At 38.6% G+C, this 17,790-nt stretch overlaps 1 protein-coding gene across 2 annotated transcripts in view; it reads right to left on the reverse strand.

Annotated features, from left to right (window-relative positions):
- Positions 1-976: 976 nt before the first annotated feature.
- Positions 977-17,790, reverse strand: part of TNKS (tankyrase) — a 99,357-nt gene continuing 82,543 nt past the window's right edge. For both annotated transcript variants that reach the window (XM_087957348.1, XM_087957347.1), the window contains 9 exons: positions 17,534-17,771; positions 16,618-16,700; positions 15,370-15,490; positions 14,654-14,751; positions 12,379-12,453; positions 8,177-8,282; positions 6,386-6,572; positions 5,493-5,649; positions 977-4,171 (listed from right to left, as the gene is read on the reverse strand). In XM_087957348.1, coding sequence (XP_087813474.1) covers positions 4,085-4,171; positions 5,493-5,649; positions 6,386-6,572; positions 8,177-8,282; positions 12,379-12,453; positions 14,654-14,751; positions 15,370-15,490; positions 16,618-16,700; positions 17,534-17,771 — 1,152 coding nt within the window. In that variant the 3' untranslated portion in view covers positions 977-4,084. The remainder of the gene's footprint in view (positions 4,172-5,492; positions 5,650-6,385; positions 6,573-8,176; positions 8,283-12,378; positions 12,454-14,653; positions 14,752-15,369; positions 15,491-16,617; positions 16,701-17,533; positions 17,772-17,790) is intronic.

Here is a 17,790-nt window from a genome sequence, read left to right on the forward strand (position 1 = left end):
GAACTGCTGCTTGGCCTACAATGGATAAAAAAAAGTGTGAAACACGCAGCTGTAGTGATTGGCCTGAACATTCACCCCAATTCAAGTCTGTACATTACAATCAGTCATTATACTGGTATCAGCTCATAGATCTCCTATGAAATTGCTGCTTTACCTGAAGATTCCAATCTGGAAATTTTTTCTCTTCATTCTAAAAACAGCAGCTGCCCACCTTTGGACAATAAAATGTTCTCTCGTATATGTTTAATATTGTCGTTTCTCAGAAGGAAAAAAAAACCCCATTACTATTTGGAATATCATCATGGCAGAAAGCAATTCACGATGTCATCTCAGGTATTTAAGAATGCTGAGGATTATACTACAATAAAAATGATGACCATTCCCAAGATTCCTGGAACTTTCGAGGTTTGTAGAGAAAGATTTAACCTTACTTAAATCCAAGGTATGCAAAACATTTGAAACCAAATATCCCATGGTTTGGAAATTATATAGTCTTAAGAGATTATATTCATAAGGTACCATTTCTGAATTGGTTGGGATTTCTAAAGAAAGCTGTAATATATTTTGCATTTCAGATTATGAATATATTCAGAGAATTCAGAGGCTTCAATGGATGGAAATTTTAAAATATGCTGTATTTTTCAATTGATAGCTATTTTAAATATCTCTTTATTCCACTTCTATCCTTCAGTTTATATGATAGTCTGAGGAGAGCGCAACTATGAGACCACCCCATCCTTTGTTTCTTATATGAAACAATTAACTTAGAGAAAAAGCCAAATCTATTTGTTTTTGTAAATCCAAGCAACAAACAAAGCAGAAAGTAGCTATCAGCTTATCCAATCTCTCCTCCTTTCTCCTCTCCTCACAATGGCATGTGACACTAGGGCAACCAAAAATAGCCAAAGACATTATTGTAGCTTGCAACCCCCATTTCCCAGATCCCAGGATTGTAATTAAAAAAATATGCTCAGCGGATTATTCACCAATTTATATTTATAGGTATGCACCTAAACATGTAATACAACAAATGTGTTGTTGCAAATACATACATCATATAAACATATTCATCAATGAATTGGTTGTAGGGTCCCTTTCAAAACTAAATGTTGCTGCAAGCAGATTTACTGCTATTTGTACTAAGTGTAACCGTCACAAATGATCGAGGTACTTAAAATTCCTAATTATGGTTACAAGTGCTAGGATCAAGCCCACATACTGTAGATAATGGTCATATCCAACATTGTACTGTGACATTAAGCCCGTCAAGTTTAATTTCTGAAAAAGTCTCAATCTATACATCTCTCTCAGAGTGGGACAAAACCAATGAATGGCACTAGATTTATGGCATCTTATCATCTCTTGATGTAGCTGGGATTTTTCACCCCAGTGGGTTGAAGAAAGCCCCAAATGTAATTTATTTAAGGCTAACACCACTTTTGTTACTTTGAAGATTGTGCGCATATATGACCAAAGCACTTATCAGGTTTTCTATTCAGAACATATTGAGAGATAATCTACTGCATGTATTAGTTTAAGTCTTATCCCAAAGAAATATATTTCAGAATCAAGTGTAAAAGTCCTTTGCAGCAATTGTCAACTCCTATATGTGAGAACATTAACTGTTGTGTTACATTGAATGACATTAAACGCTATGTTTGCAATTTTAGATCTCTGAAGACTTGAGTGCATGTATATTTAAAGGAGTAACAAAAATTACATTACTACAAGACACAAGTAACTGAAAATGGAATTCCTTGGACAGCACCTTTTAGTCTACACGAAACATGTTACAAAACAGGAGCAATGTGAGATCCTCGGAATTTAGAATTTAAATTACCCATTAGATTAACCATCACACTGGAGGAAAAGACAACCACAGAATCAATATTCTCTCTTACTGGAGAAAGAGCATTAGGCTTCCACATTCATGTGAACCATTTGGATTAAATGTGAAAAACAGCCGAGTCCTAATTCATATCCACGTGAAGCTGTCAAAATGTAGAGTTTCACAAATATTTGCAATTCAACCACAGTTAGCACTTTGTCCGGAGCTGTGCTTAAAAACAGAGATTTCTAAGTGAATGTTCATCATCTGTATCCTTTCCAAATTTGGATATTTATTTTAGAGGTAAATGATCTTGGTGAGCTTTGGGCCTTATGTCATCTCGTGCCGAGAAACCCAGGCAGACTGAGTGACCTCAAACAACAGAAGCGAAAATGAAAGATTCACAGCAAGTTACCTTGTTTCATCTTCTCGGTCAAGTGCTGAAGTTGACAAATGTTTACATGATTTTTCTTGTAAACTGTACATTATTCTAATATGCATTAGGTATATTTTTCTAATATATATTAGAAATGTCTTTGGAGGAAGATTTTTGGTAGTGGCTTTGTTCATCAGGTAAGACCATTGCCCATTTCCAAGCAGGTGCCAGTAGGTTTCATAATATAATACCTTTACTTTCAAGGAATAAAAAACTTCCACGGAAGAACTATATTATAAGCAAACTTTCTTTGGCTGTTTTACTTACCAAAGATTTTGCAAAGCAATATTGCAGTCTCTCTCCATTATATATTCTACTTATAGATCTCTACTACTGTTCGTTTTTCCTTGAAAGTCGTTGAATTGTTTAAAAATGATGTTTTGGGGAGGGCAGGGAGATAGTTCTCATTGGCAGATTTTGTGATATTATATTAATGACGATGACAATGATATGTAAGTGGATTCGTCACAAAGAAAATCTGGGGGAGGATGAATTTAATGAATAGAAATCAATTAGAAACTAAGCAGTCTTCTGCAATAATACAAATATATGTATATATATACTCCTTGATATAACCAGCTTAACTGGTCTAATTAGTCTACTGGGGGTAAGGGGCTAAGGTGTTGGAGGATATTTGCATGGAATTTAACCTATGAATGAATCCAGACATAATATAAGGAATAACAGAATATTCCTATTGAAGGAAAAAGGGCCTCAAGCAAGCTTTACAGTTAACTTTTATACTCTAATACGCCCTTTATGAAAAAAAAATGGTCCTTTTGGAGTTTACACACATGTGAGAACTAGATTAGGCTTCTGGCTCACATCTCTGCTCCCTTGCTGTTCATTATCTGATGAAAATATTTAAAAAACCTCAGAACAAATACCCACAGAAGACATCAAATTCCTTCAGGAATCTCACTAACTTGCTTACAACCTCACTTAGCAAGGGCAGAGAGAAAACAGGATCCTGTGTCTATTCAGTTTCATCCAACACATGTTTCCTATGCATTTTTTCAGACACATCCAAACTGTGCTACTGGAATATTAGACACGAGAAAGCAATGAGAAAGCAAAACAGAGGAACAGAGACCGTTTCCCAGAGAAGCTGCTATATGGATGCTAGCATGAACATCTTATAAAGAAAGAGAAACTTGAAAGGGATAAAGCAGGACTTCTACCTTAAAATTATGTTCTTAGCAACATAAAAGAATTCATAAAAAGTGCAAAAAGAATCCCAGACCAAATAACTGTATCTCTAACACCTTGGATAAGAAATTCCTATTGCATTGTTAAGTGATTTTAGTCAAATTGACTTTGTGCAAAAATATCCTCAAGGAGGGTCTGGCTCATTTTTGTAACAGAAGAATAAAACGAAAATAAATAACTGACTAAAGACTTCTAAAAAGGAAAACCAGCCTTGCAGGTTGAGAGGATGGCATGGGTTCAACAGAGGCTCTGCACTTCACTACAGCTGTTGCTGCTGTTCTTTCAAAAGGATTGTAGCCACAGCACTACACATTACATTTCCATATATCCAAATCGAAGCAGTGATGTTCTCATTACACATGTGGCAACTGCAGGGAAAGTGAGCCTGAGATAGGATGTTAAAAGGCAAATCTTTGTAAACATTTCCTCAAAAGGAATAGTAGCAATTGAGTACATATCAGTTACTCAGATTCATTTACAGAACAATGCTTTATAAAACACTTAAAGCAGTTCCAGAATGATGAGAATTCCATATAACTTTGATGTTCTGAAACTAATCTCCACCATCCAGTCCGTAAGTCACGTAATCTACTTCAATGAACCAGCATCTACTAGGTCTTCTGTTCTGCAGCCATTGCTGTCTGTGAGGGAGTATCTGGCTTTACAATTTGGTATGTAATGAGATACTCAGGGTAAGCCTACGAATAAGCAGATACACTCAAATTACTACACATTATAGAGAAATAATTAAAAACACAGAAAAAGTTCATTTTACTTAATTTTTATATTACTTCCGTCTGAGAAGCCACGATTCTCTGATACTTTTGCTTCTAACAAAATCCATTTAATATCCATTATGTTATGTTGAACAGATACTTTTCCATGACTTCAAATATAAAAGCTTCCTTTTTATTTGTTCATTTGGGGGCAAATAGCATACTCCAATGGGGCAGAAGAGATGTGTAAAAGCCTAGGTCAGCATCTAATATCTTCCCAAATGCTGTTTGAAGAGAAACTGATCACCAAGAACTGAAGTGAACACCTTCTAGGGAGTGCAAAGGCCACAGTAGGTGAGACAATGATGTGTAATTAATGGAAGTGGTTTTTTGTCTGATTTTTTGGGAAGAAATACTGTTATTGTTAAGTCTATTGTACGAATTACATCAGACTGTACTCAAAATTTGTGTATCTGATGCGGATGTATATCTATTTGCAAAGTGTTACTGTACTCTTCTCTGCCATGTTTGTTCCTTTCCTCTTTTGCAGAAAGGAGATGGTATAGAAACTGATGCAAGTTTTGGAAGCACCAGTCAGAGTCTTATTCATTAAATCAAGGGAAGAACATTTAAACAGGAGCTTAAATAAGATCCTTTCATAGTATGACATAAGTATGATATAGTATAATACATCAGCCTTAATATAAACACTTAAGCAACCTCCTATTTTTCACAGAGTACAGTATTGCTGGAGCAGTCTACCACAAACCATAGGTGCATACTGTTCTCGAGAAAAATTCAGTGGCTGCATATAGACTTTTGAAAGTGTGTATTTCCTGCTTGGCTTTTTTAATATAGTAATGTATTTTTGGTAACATGAAGATGTGGCTGATTTTAAGCAGAGTATCTGAATGTGTCTTCAAAAATATTTTTTATTTTATGGATAGTGAAATCTATTAGTGTTAGAAATTGTCCCTCTGCAAATGGCAGAAGGTAGTACTTATTTAATCAAACTTTTAAAACAGGTTTTTTTTGGGGGGGGGGGGGGGCTTTAGATTGCAGGAAGAACAAAACTCATTTGCTCCTTATTTAAGACAGTTTGTACTATAAAGCATGAAAGAATCACACATCTTTTTAAAACATGTAGTTTGTCACAGTAATTTGGTGTGATGCTCAAGCCAACCACAGTTTATTGTTAAAAGTATGAAGTATCGCTCACACCTTTGGTGGTGCTTAACAATGTACACCAAAGATTTCAGTGAGCCAATGAAGACGATAGATGCCATTTTCAAATGTCACCTACCTGTTCCCCTCTATAGATGACATACTCAGCATAGGCGAGCCCATTGACGCTTGGCCTGCCAATTACAGAGTGATGTCCGGGAGGGGCGTGGGCCATTTTCATGGTACTAAACTGCAAGAAGGACTTTCCCAATGTCACACGGCAAAAAAGCATTTGTCTGAAAGAAGACAGGAAGAAAAGAATTTAAAAAGTGAACTCAGTTACAGCAAAACATTTCATGTACATCATGTCAGAGATTTAAAGTATGTACAACCTATCAATTTTCAATTTAAACATTGTTTAAGTCAGTAAAAAGGTTGAATTTTCATTTTCATTTCATTCATTTTTGCTTAATCATCAGCTCTTAGGACCATGTTAGTATGGACCCCCCCCCCCCAAAAACAAAACAAAACAAAACCTTGGAACATGAAGTCCTAATGGCTGGAATAGACAAATGACAGTTCAGGAGCTGGTTCAGAAAAACTAACAATTTTCGCACAACTGGAAGAATGGCTAAGCAAGTGATAGCAGAATATCAACACATTCTGCAAATAATAGGTTATCAAGCCATTGCAGTTTGCATACTGAAAGAACAGACTTATTAAGGTCATTTTTGTCATTTCAACTTTGTTTGGTCATTGGAAACTGCAAGCATGAATTCAGAAGCTGTTCAATGATAACTCCTTGCAATAAAAATGGTGTTTTATTCTTGTGTTCTCTGAATCATGTCTGACTTTGCAGGAGCCTCCTAGACCCTCTGGAGTATCCATATTTCAGCATTCACATTCCTCCAAGCTAGAAAACTAAGAAATGTGCCTGGTTTTTTCCCCAATTTTTCCTCTAATTTGCCATTCCTTCAGTTAAGGAAGCAGTGTACCTGCTTTTCCAGACAGTCCAATTTATCAAGAACTCACCTGTGACAGATATAGCAGGACCTGTCTTTATGTGTAGGACAGCCTGTGCCTCCTCCAATTCCATATACATATTGGTTACTTTTAGAGGAATTTTCTGCAAAGTAAATTCCAGCTCCAAACATCCCTCCAATGTATGCGTGTCTTTCATCAAATCCTTTGTGAATAATAGCATTAATAAAAGGAGATCCTAAAACAAAGAAACAAAATAGCATGTAAACATATATATGTATCATAGGAATTGTAACTTCATCTGAACATCAAATTAGCAAAATAATTAATCCATGTCCAATCATATAAACCAGAGTTCCCCAACCGGGGAGGTGGGGGGAAGAAGGGATGGTTCTGTGCGAGCAGCCGGCAAGCATGTGTGCATGTGCAGCTCCATTTGTGCAAAGTGTGCACATGTGCCCACCACTCACACAAAGAGAGCATATGTGCATGGGTTCCCCACTGCTTGTGCAAATGGAGATGCACTTTTCCACAGCCCAGTTGCAAACACGTCACAGCCCACTGATGGGCCACGGCCCAAAGGCTATATAAACCAAGGACAATCTGACAGAAAATTCTGATTTCTAAAGATTCAACAGATTTTAAAGAAAAGGATTTTCATATATCTAAGGAAAATGTCATACCTCCCACTCTTAATCTTTTCCAATAAACAGAAAAACCTAACTTAATGTAAGGGTTGAGATAACATTGGTACTTAGTGACATGTGTTAGTATTACCGTATACTGGAGAAGTTGTTGGGCTAGGTTTCTCTGAAAAGAAAGAATCTTTGTTCAATTCCTTGCACAAAGTAAAGAGAGCGAGCCCACTGATATCCGCTGGGTGTGAGTTGTTCGCTGGCGCGCCCGCGCCAGTCGCGGCCTGGAAGGGAAAGGCAAAACCAGGGCCGCTGCTGCCATTGCACGCCGCGCTCTTCCTTTGCCTTCCTTCCCGAGGCAATGCGGACTGGAGCCGCGCCAGCGGTAACAACTCCTGACAGCCCCAGCCGGAACCAGCGGCCCGGCGGTCATGTTCTGGGAGCTGGAGAAGCTGCTGCCTGCTCACGGATCGTTCACGTGTGCAAAGTGCCTCAAAAAAAAAATGCAAAAGTGGAAGGCGGAAGGGAGTATATAACAAACTATATTTTGAGTGGAAATGTTGGGTCGCTTAACGCCGGTCGCTTACCGCATATCGGATATACTGAGAGTTGTTGGGCTAGGTTTCTCTGAAAGAAAGAATCTTGTTCATTCCTTGCCAAAGTAAAGAGAGCAGCTGTGATGTGTAGTGTTTTTTTTTTCCTAATAGGAAGCAATTGCAGCACTGGTTAGCATCTATGAACGTATTCATTTTTTATTGCTAAGCAACATATGCTTAAAGATTCTCTGAATGAGTGGTAGATTCCTTTCTCTATCTGTGGAGAAGGATGAATTGCCTGGCATGCCTCTCTTGTTCTTTTCTTGACCTGCATCTCTATCACATTTCATGAGATTGGATTAAAAAAAACAGAGACAAAACAGTGGTCCTGATAGAATTGCCTCCACAATGGAACACTGCTTTTCTCCTTCCTTTTCATTCATAAACTCCTCCCCGGGGTTTCTCCCTGGAAAATACTCTAGAGCCTTATAGGAGGTAAAGTAGCATATTTGTACTGATAAGGGATGAAAAACCAGCTAGAAGTCCATTTTGGCTTCTTGGAGCTGAGTCCAGAATCCAGAATCAATTAAACAGCAGAATGGTAAATAAAGTACATTTAATCAGTTTTGTTATACTGCAACTACATATTCTTGAAGGGCCACCTTACATACCATGAAACAACATGCGTTCATTGTGATGGTTATGATTTTCTTCCGAGACTTCTTTCTGACGATGACAAAATCTCTCTCTTAGCTTTTTATTCACAACCTTTTGAATCTATGGACGAATTAAAAAGAAACATTAAGACCAAATTACAAAATCCTGAGTCAATATGATTCTATATAAGCTGCATCATTTTTAAAATGGTTTCTGTGGTTTTAAAAAACTTAAGTTTTAGTAATATTTAGTAATAATAATTAAAGGCTAATTTAATTTGCTCCTTTTTTGACAGCTTGGTCTTCTGTTAGTAAGGCTCAGAAGTATACCTTACAAACGTAAGTTCATACATCTTAGGCAACCTCAAGTTGCTCAATTTTTCTCTGAACTATGAAATGGATATGATTTAACTACTTAAGATTCATACTTACCACAGAACATCATATCACCCCAATTTGTTTCTCTTTTTAAAACTTTCTTTTATGCACCATATCTTTACTGTATTCTTAACAAATCTAATATACAATGCTTATCCTTCCCTACAAAGTTCAAATTAGCAGATTATTAACGACATGAATATAATTGGAATAAACAGAGGAGAATAAACAGAAAATAATATAGGTAGCTCAGGGTTGAATGGTTAGAGTCCTTGGTGCTTTCCGAGCTTGATTGTTTGCTTGCAGATGTTTCATTACTAGACTAGGTAACAAAATGTCTGCAAGCAAATAACAAACTCAAGAGCACTAAGAATTCCCCAATTTGGGTAAAATTAAGTTGCTCACTTACTCACTAGGAGTAAAATATATTTGTTCTTGACTAAAACTGCACATATTCTTGCCACCTCAAAACAATAGAGCAGAATTTTTCATAAGTAGGGAAATGGAACATTACTGTAGCTGCCCTTTTGAAAGACAACAGAATCAAATGCAAAAAGCACTCCTATTTTAACTCTATGGAACCATATGAAATAAGCAAAATAAAAATAAATAAAATAAAAATGAGGGAGAACCTGAACTAGAAATTTGATAGCCTTGCAGATAAGTAAAGAAATCCTCATACACATATCCTTTTTTAAAATTCTGATCAGTTAAAGAAGACAATATAAAATGTAATAAAAATTATATATTATGTATATTCTATTTACTGTATAAATTAATAATTTAAGACTTAATATTTTAAAGCCACCAGGGAGATGAAAAGGGCTTGAAATGTTCAGTCTTCCAAGCAGTGGTGAATGTTAGTATAAACAAAGCAGCTGTCCTCCAAGAGTGAACTTAGCTTTGCAAGGGCTGGTGCAGTTGTTTCAAAAGCTGCCTCCAGCCTTTGTGCTTGGCTGCTCGGCTCCACAGAAGTATGATCTGTGCCTGCACAATGCCGACATGTGAGAACAGCCTTTGCGGCAGCTGCACAAACTTGCAAAGGGTGAACTTGCTTTGGTGCTTCAAAGAGACTTGCTTTGCTTGCACTAAGGCACCTGTATTTTTATATATACATAATTTTTATTAAAGATCTTTTTTTTACAAAGTTAAAAGATAAACACAAAAAATATAGAAGAAAAAAGATAAAGAAAAATGTATTGAAAACAACCAAGAGCAAGGAAAAAGAGAAAGAATAAAGAATAGTTAAAGTGATTTCCAATTTTCTTTGCAGCAGTTATAGATATACTTGATACCATTTCCCCTCTTCAAGATTACATAATGTAGTTTCCCTTCTCTCCATACAGTCCTTTTACATTGGTAAATCCAGAAGTCACCAGTTCATTTTTATTCATTTTCAGCAAAAAGGCCATTAGTAATATATTTTGTAAAGCATCTCTTTCAAATGCTTTGCTCACCGTAGATCAGTGGTGGTGAACCTATGGCATGTGTGCCAGAGGAGGGCACTCAGAGCCCTCTCTGTGGGCACGCGCACCCTCGCCCCAGCAGAATTCGCCAGAGTTCACCAATTGGGGCAGCCCGGGTGGGATCAGGAGTCTCGCAGGGTGGCCTAGGGGGGAGGGTCCTCACCCTGGCAGAAAGTGAGGTGGGGGAGAGAAGAGCCTGACGGAGCTGGAGCTGCAGGAGCAGAGACAGAGGTTTACCTCAGCCCGCTGTAAACATCGGTCTCCACTTCTGCAGCTCCAACTCTGTCAGGCTCTTCTCTCCTCCCTCCTCACTTTTTGCCCGCAAGATACCTGATCCCACTGGGGCTGCCCCAATCTCCTTCTGGAGCCCTCCACCCCCTGGAGGAAAAGAAGCAAGGAAAGACTAACATGAAGCACTCCGTTAGAAAGAACCAGACCCTTTCTCCGTGGTGGATAGGTGGCACCAAGGTTGCGGGCCTGTCAAGCAGTGCCGTAGACAACCCTTGCTCAACCGGGTCCTGAATTAACTGTCTTAATTTGGATACTGTGGTAAAGTCACCCCTGAATCTTTATTGAATTTGTAAATATGTACAACTACAAGTCTCATCCATATAGCACTCTGTCATAAAGGGATTTTTTGGCTTGGCATAGTCCACAAATTTGACTATTTTGAGCAAATCAGTTATGCAAACTATGACATATGTTGCATGAACATGACATTAAACATATTCATTGATGAAAGTTCTGGATTGGGATCATACTTCATACTAAGGCACAGTAGGATTTGTGGTAGGTTGTGTTTCTTCAGACAGGTTTACTCTCTGAAAAAAGGAGGATGATTACTTCAGTTATTATCAATGGCTGTGTAATTTGTAGAATTTAAAACAATTGTTGAATGTTGTTTTAATATATAAAAAATTAAAAAAATGAAATTGAGGGGGGGAAATTTTGGATTTTTTTTTGGGGGAAAAAAGGGGGGAAAATTTGTGGGATTTTTGGGGTTGGGAGGAAAAAGGGGGGGGAGGGGGGGGGGGGGGGGGGGGGGGGAGGGGGGGGGGGGGAGGGGGGGGGGGGGGGGGGGGGGGGGGGGGGGAGGGAGGGAGGGGGGGGGGGGGGGGGGGGGGGGGGGGGGGGGGGGGGGGGGGGGGGGGGGGGGGGGGGGGGGGGGGGGGGGGGGGGGGGGGGGGGGGGGGGGGGGGGGGGGGGGGGGGGGTGGGGGGGGGGGGGGGGGGGGGGGGGGGGTGTGGGGGGGGGGGGGGGGGGGGGTGGGGGGGGGGGGGGGGGGGGGGGGGGGGGGGGGGGGGGGGGGGGGGGGGGGGGGGGGGGGGGGGGGGGGGGGGGGGGGGGGGGTGGGTTTTTGGGGGGGGGGGGGGGGGGGGGGGGGGGGGGGGGGGGGGGGGGGGGGGGGGAGGGGGGGGGGGGGGGGGGGGGGGGGGGGGGGGGGAGGGGGGGAATGAAAAATTTTTTTTTTTGGATAAAAAAAAAAATTTTTTTTAAATACAAAACAAACTTAGAAATTAGGATAGAAAAATACCTTCACCCACCCCCAAGAAATATTCTAATGGTTCTAGCACTCACAATTAAGACTCTTTTTGCCAAAAGGGCTAATAAACACGCTAGCTTTTAATTGCTGTAAATCATCCTAAACCCATAAATTTTCAATCAAGTGGCTAAATTGATAGGGATGTTAGCCATTGTTAATCCATGTGTAAAAGGACCTGAAAATATTTGTCTGACTGTGTTATGCAACATATTTCTTTAATAGTCCACAATTCTATCTTGTAGACAGAGCATAGCAACCAGGAATATTTGGTGTTTAAGAATAGATGAAGTGGGCCATTCACTTACTAGAAAGATGAATGGGAAGACTGTGCTTGATTTTGGGATTCAAATCCTCTATTAATGTTGCCCAAATGTATTTAGGGACAGAGCTGCCATCAGCAAGATTCCCTCTTTGAGGGAGATGGACAGTTCAGAAATGTAAAAACATAATTAAATAAATTATGGATGAGGTGGGCCCAAAATTGTAAATATCAAAAAAAGTTGTTTGTATCATTGAAAGCTCTGTTATTGTGTTTTTCTTTAAAGACTAAAGATGTTAAATGTATGAGTTGTTTTTTCTAAACTAAAACCTCAGTATTTAGGCTAAATTGCCGTGTTGGCACTTTGTGATAAATAAGTGGGTTTTGGGTTGCAGTTTGGGCACTCGGTTTCTAAAAGGTTCACCATCACTGCCCTAGATGATAGTCAAAAGAGCTTCAAAATCAAGAAGCTAAACACAGTATCATCACTACTTCCTTCTGCTGGATCAACCGATTTGATGTTTCTATCAATAATTTTTGAGCTAAGACATATAAAGCTTTTGAAACTTACCCTAAGGACATTATATCTGTTGAAGATTCCTCCAGCGTTACCGCCATCTCTATGCTCCCTGATGGTGCTCTGCATCTGTTAAACAACCAAATGTCAGTAAACGTAAAATCTTATTTAGTTGAATAAATCTAGGTGCATGCTGCCAATATTCAATTTCAATTCTGTTTATTGAGATCATGGACAAAGTATAGATGGGCTGCCAATAAATTAATGGGCGGGGGGGGGGGGGAGTGGAGGAAAAGTGGGAGGGAACAGTCTTCACTTGGTGGTGGATCTGGAAAAACAAAGGCATCCTTGTTTGTCTTTCTTTCTCTTTCCTGCTGTTTATCTGGAACCAAGTCAGTCAAGAGAGATAAGAATGATTAATGCTGCTAGGCAACAGTGCATCAGCCCAATCTCTCCAGGGTATTCCTCAAATGCTCACATCCTCTTGGGATCTAACAGCAGGCTGTTGTGGGAGCTGCCTTAGGCTCTTCCACTCCTGCAAATCCTTTCCATATGCTCCTTTCCATTTCATCTTGCCACAACCATTCGTGGTTGCAATGTTAATTTTTATCAAACTTTTTTTTTTTTTGGAAGACGCTGCTTTGCAAGTTCCAATTCAGCACATCTCTGTATAAATCCAATGTTTCTTAATTACAATAAGAAAGAGGTTTGCACTATTTCTGTTACATTTCTTCACCTCCACATTTAGCTTATGTCTTAGTATTCCTTGAAAGTCTCCCATCGAAGTGCCAGCCAGCAGGGCCGACTTCACTTAGTTTACAAGAGCAGAGGACATTTGCTGCCACCTTCTGACTCATAAAGAGACTCTTTCAAACTTTGGGATGTGTGAGACTAGCAATGCAATTTTGGCTTCTCTCGCAATAGCAAGACTTCATTTCTGAATTATTTCTACACCTGGTCAGCTCACAAGACTCTATCTGCACGTAATGTATTATAAGTATAGAAAGATTTTGAAAAAAAAAAAAGCAAATTACACAGGATAAAGTCCTTCTAAACAGAACAATCACTGAGTCAGTGGGTTTGGGACTAGATGTTAAGAAAATGTTTAAACTTTTCCCTGTCCGCTACTTCTGAAATTTCCAGTTTCCCCATTGGCTTTCAAGTAGACATTTAATGATATCTATTGCATTAAATCCTCAATGCAAACTATCCTTAATAGGGGTTTCTTCTTAAGTACAGGAAGTAGAAAAAGGCATGTAAGATCTCTTCAAACTGAGGAAAAGTAACACTTCCATAAAATTCTGAACTTTTCATGGTGCAAATAAACCACGATGCTGTATTCATTCTAGCAATATGCAAAGAATACATGTAAGCAAAAATATACGTATTTTTATGTGAAAACAGAATGTTCTTCTAATCTAGTATAAAAGTGACTCAAAGAGATGACGAACTTCCACCCTTAGTTTGCCATTCTTTGTATATCTTGGATTATGCTCAGGGATCAACTGTGAAGTCATGGTGCTCTTTGACCTTGATTTGCTTGCAGACATTTACCGTAATTACCCAACTAGATCTCCAATGCTAGAAGGGAGTGGGGTTTTATACGGGTGTTCTAGGTTGGCAGTAGCTGCTGGGTAGAGAAAAGACCTCAATCCCAATCTCATCTGTCCTCTTGATTTTTGTTTCTTATTTAATCTTTCTAATTTTAAGGGCTTTGAACTACTTTTTTCACTTTTTATTACCCTGTAAGCCACCCAGAGTTGCTGTTAACACCAAGAAGGGTATCATATAAATCTAGTAAATAAATAAATATAGTAGCTTGCCCTGTCAATGTTGGTGAGGCTTTGCTTTCTCCTTGGTAGATCCTTTGTTATGTTGCTGTTTCCTGCTTGACTGCTTGTCTAGTGTTAATCCCTGCTTATCAGAGTGTTAATTGCTGGTAAGATGTTCTGCTTTTGTTTCCTTTTTAGCTTTCTTTTGTCTCTATTGAATGGTATGTAAATGTGGTCTACCTCTATGTGCCTTTTGATGGCTGATTTGTTTGAATGTTAAGCATCAAGGAATTCCTCAGCATTTTGGGAGCTTGTTTTAGGATACTCACAATTTCCTACCTCTGAAACAAGCTTAAGCCTTTCCATGTTTTGTGAAATTAAGGAGTTTTCATGTCTCCTGCAAGGTAGATTGTATATGTACAAAATCCCACTATGTTATCTAGAATTACTTGACTACTTGGGTGCTGCATAGTACAGAAACATTTGTAAAACAAAGAAACAATTGTGTTATATTCAAAGACCTATCTTAAGCTTTTTTTAAATTGATTTTTTTTTACCTCCTCTTCTACAGATTGGTATTCTTTATCATCAGGAGCAAGATCTATAAAAATTGTCCCTTGGCTGACACAGTGAAAAGTCAGATAAGGATTGGTGCCTGAAAAGGAAAATATATTAAACTTTTATGCACATAGGTTCACCAAGAAGTACCAACTATAAAACTAGGACTGAAGGAGTACTGTCCGCTGCCATCATTTTAAAAATCACTGGATTTTAAAAAGTAAATTAAAGTTGTTTTCTAAGGTTTGCAATCTCTTTGCCCAGAGAGATTAGACAACAGCTAAGATTCTGGAGGACTCATAAAATGTACTCTCTCATTATAATTGATTATGTCTCAAAAGAAAAAAAAAGGAAAAAAGGAACAAGGTGGCAATTCCTTAAACTTGAAAAACCGAAACAACGTCCCTGAATCTGGAGAACGACAAGAGCTACAATACGTACATTACATGGGAGAGGCTGACCACATGTGGAACATCACACAATTGGGAATGTTAGATATGGGATATCACAAAATGGAAAATGATTCTGAGTATACAAAAAAAAAAAAAAAAAAGAGTTCTCATTTCATTTTATTTATCAATATTTTTGTTTTTGTTCTCCCTTACTGCTTTCCTTCCCCAAACTAAGGCCTCTCCTGAATTTCTGTAACTTATGAAAGGAGACTTTACTTCTTAGCTGAATCTCAAATTGATTTTTAGTAGATTAACAGACTTACCCTGTTGCCCACCTAGAAGCCTCTCTACACCTTTTATTAACTTGTGACGGTGCCCATAGGCATTGATGCCAATTTCTTTCAGCTCCTCATGACCCATGTCTGCTAGTACATCCAAGGTAATCTGAACAGCACAGACAGAAGCAAAAAGTAGCATTTTTCATTAGTCACCTTCAACCTAGTAAAAACAACATCAGTATATTTTAAGTAGGGATGGAAAATGCAATCTAGGAAGATTAAGGGCCCAGATTAAGGGTCAGATAAATTGCACTGGTAGCAGCTGAAGACAGGAGAAAAATAACTGGTAGCAAGCACCAAGCATTTCTCTCACTCTTCAACTTTCAGTGCAACTGTTTGCTTTGGGTTTAAACGGGTGGGATCCGACAGGGTTAACTACCAGTTCGGTCATTTATGAGGTTCAGTGATTTACGATGTGCTTCCCTGCATGCTGCGCTGCGGGTGGGTGCCTGTAAATCGTCATCAGCATGCTGTGTGCAGAGATGCAGCCTTTGAAACAGCCCTCTTTTCCTGCTTTTTTTAACTGCAGCTGTGCCTCAAATCAGGAAATAAAGATCAGGTAAGAGCCCAGGTGGGTGGGTGGGCAAAAACATCAACAGACACAGAACTGGTTCTATGTCTGCTGCTCTTCAGAGCTACCGGTTCTACAGAGGTGGACAGAACCGGTAGAACCCACCCCTGAGTTTAAAAAAAATGTAATTTGAACTCCCTTTGCTGAAACAATGGATGGAAAAATGCTAGATAAGTAACAAAAGCATCAATATTTATTCCTTCGTTTTCAATATAGAACTTAGGCAAATTATTTGCACATTAATTGAAATGAGAAGAAACGAAGTAGGCCTAATGCTATACAAGATGTTGATACCTGGATTTTTTTTTAAAAGAGGGCAGTAGGGCTGAAGAAGAAATAAACTGATTAAAGTTATTAGTTAAATTGCTTTGCCATCTTAAGCAAAACTGAATTTAATCAAATAGCTGATTCCAGATAACTTCCCAGTAGCTCTTTTTAAATTCATCTCTACAAAAGCAGGGTTCATACTGTATTACCATCTGCTTTATTTGACCATAAAGTATGTCAGTTTTAAAAACAAAAAACCAAATCTCTCTCTCTCACACACAGAAAACTTAGCTATGAGATTCTTTGGATGCTATCTATCACATCTTTCCATTTCATGTACATTATTGAACTGAAATTGAAGAATAAATGCAACACTAGCTTAAGATCATTTTTACCTGTTCTGTTTCAAATATATCCCGGAGATGCTCCAGACCCAAGCTCTTCAAAAACTGGCTGATATTCATATCAAGACCAACAACTACAACAAAAAAATATCCTTCATGTAAGTCATCAATACAAACTATCCACCAAGCTTCCATTCAAATCCTTAGTCCTTTAACTTTTCAATCTGAAATACTTCCTCTTATTGCATGTTCTACAAGAAAGCAAATCTTTACTAGAAAAAAATAAAAATAATAAACAAGAGACATAGACCCAAAATGTATGGGCATTTTTATTAATAAAAACTCTTTTGGTGAGCATTAAGAGTTACATGTGTCAGATAAAGCTACCATCTGCACATTCCATTTTCTCTGCTTTATCCACCTCCTCCTCCTCCTCCAATGTTGTTATATAACTTAATGAGTAACTTACTCATGCTGGTTGGTAGCACAACAAACACGAAAAGATATTTGTTCCTCAAAAACATCCATCATCCTACAGTTTTTACAATTTTGACAATAGTTTCATATATGCCCTATTTCTATCAAGTTTATACAAAAACTAAATATCTATGTTCACTAATTTAAAGTCCCAAATTTAAAAAGACAACCAAAGTCCAGAAAAATAGTTACTCCAAAGGGAAAATCTTTTTTATCTATTTCTTCAAGCGATAAGGTTTCCCCCCCCCCCACCAACAAAGCTTTAAAAATCATGATCTAAATAAGGACCTTAGACCTATTTCCTCAAAAATTAGTATTAAAGATTGATTTCCCATTATGCATATTCTTCAAATGTTAGGTTGTTTTACAAAGCCTTAGAAGTCATGACCTAAACAGATTTATTTCCTCAAAAATTAGGATTAAAGATGATTTCCCATTATGCATATTTAAAACTGTGACTTTGGCAATTTCCTATAATCAGGAAGAGTACCTTCTCCTTCTTTCCTCTCTGTTCCTGTTGCTCCATCTCCAGCATTAGATGCACCTGCCACTGCAATTTCAGCCAGAGGTCCTGCAAGGTTATCTATACTGCTGGCAGCAGACAAACAAGATGGAGTGGATGCTGGCGAAATGATAGAGGCACTAACAACAGTGGCCTGAGGTTTAAAGCACGTTGGCAAGGCTTCAGGAGGCATTGCATCAATAAGCAGGGCTCTGATATCATCAGCCTGGAAATAAAATGGTGTT

The sequence above is a fragment of the Notechis scutatus genome, chromosome 2, assembly GCF_049901735.1.
Source record: "Notechis scutatus isolate UNSWTSFEM ecotype Mainland chromosome 2, rNotScu1.2, whole genome shotgun sequence".
In the NCBI taxonomy this organism is placed as follows: Eukaryota; Metazoa; Chordata; class Lepidosauria; order Squamata; family Elapidae; genus Notechis; species Notechis scutatus.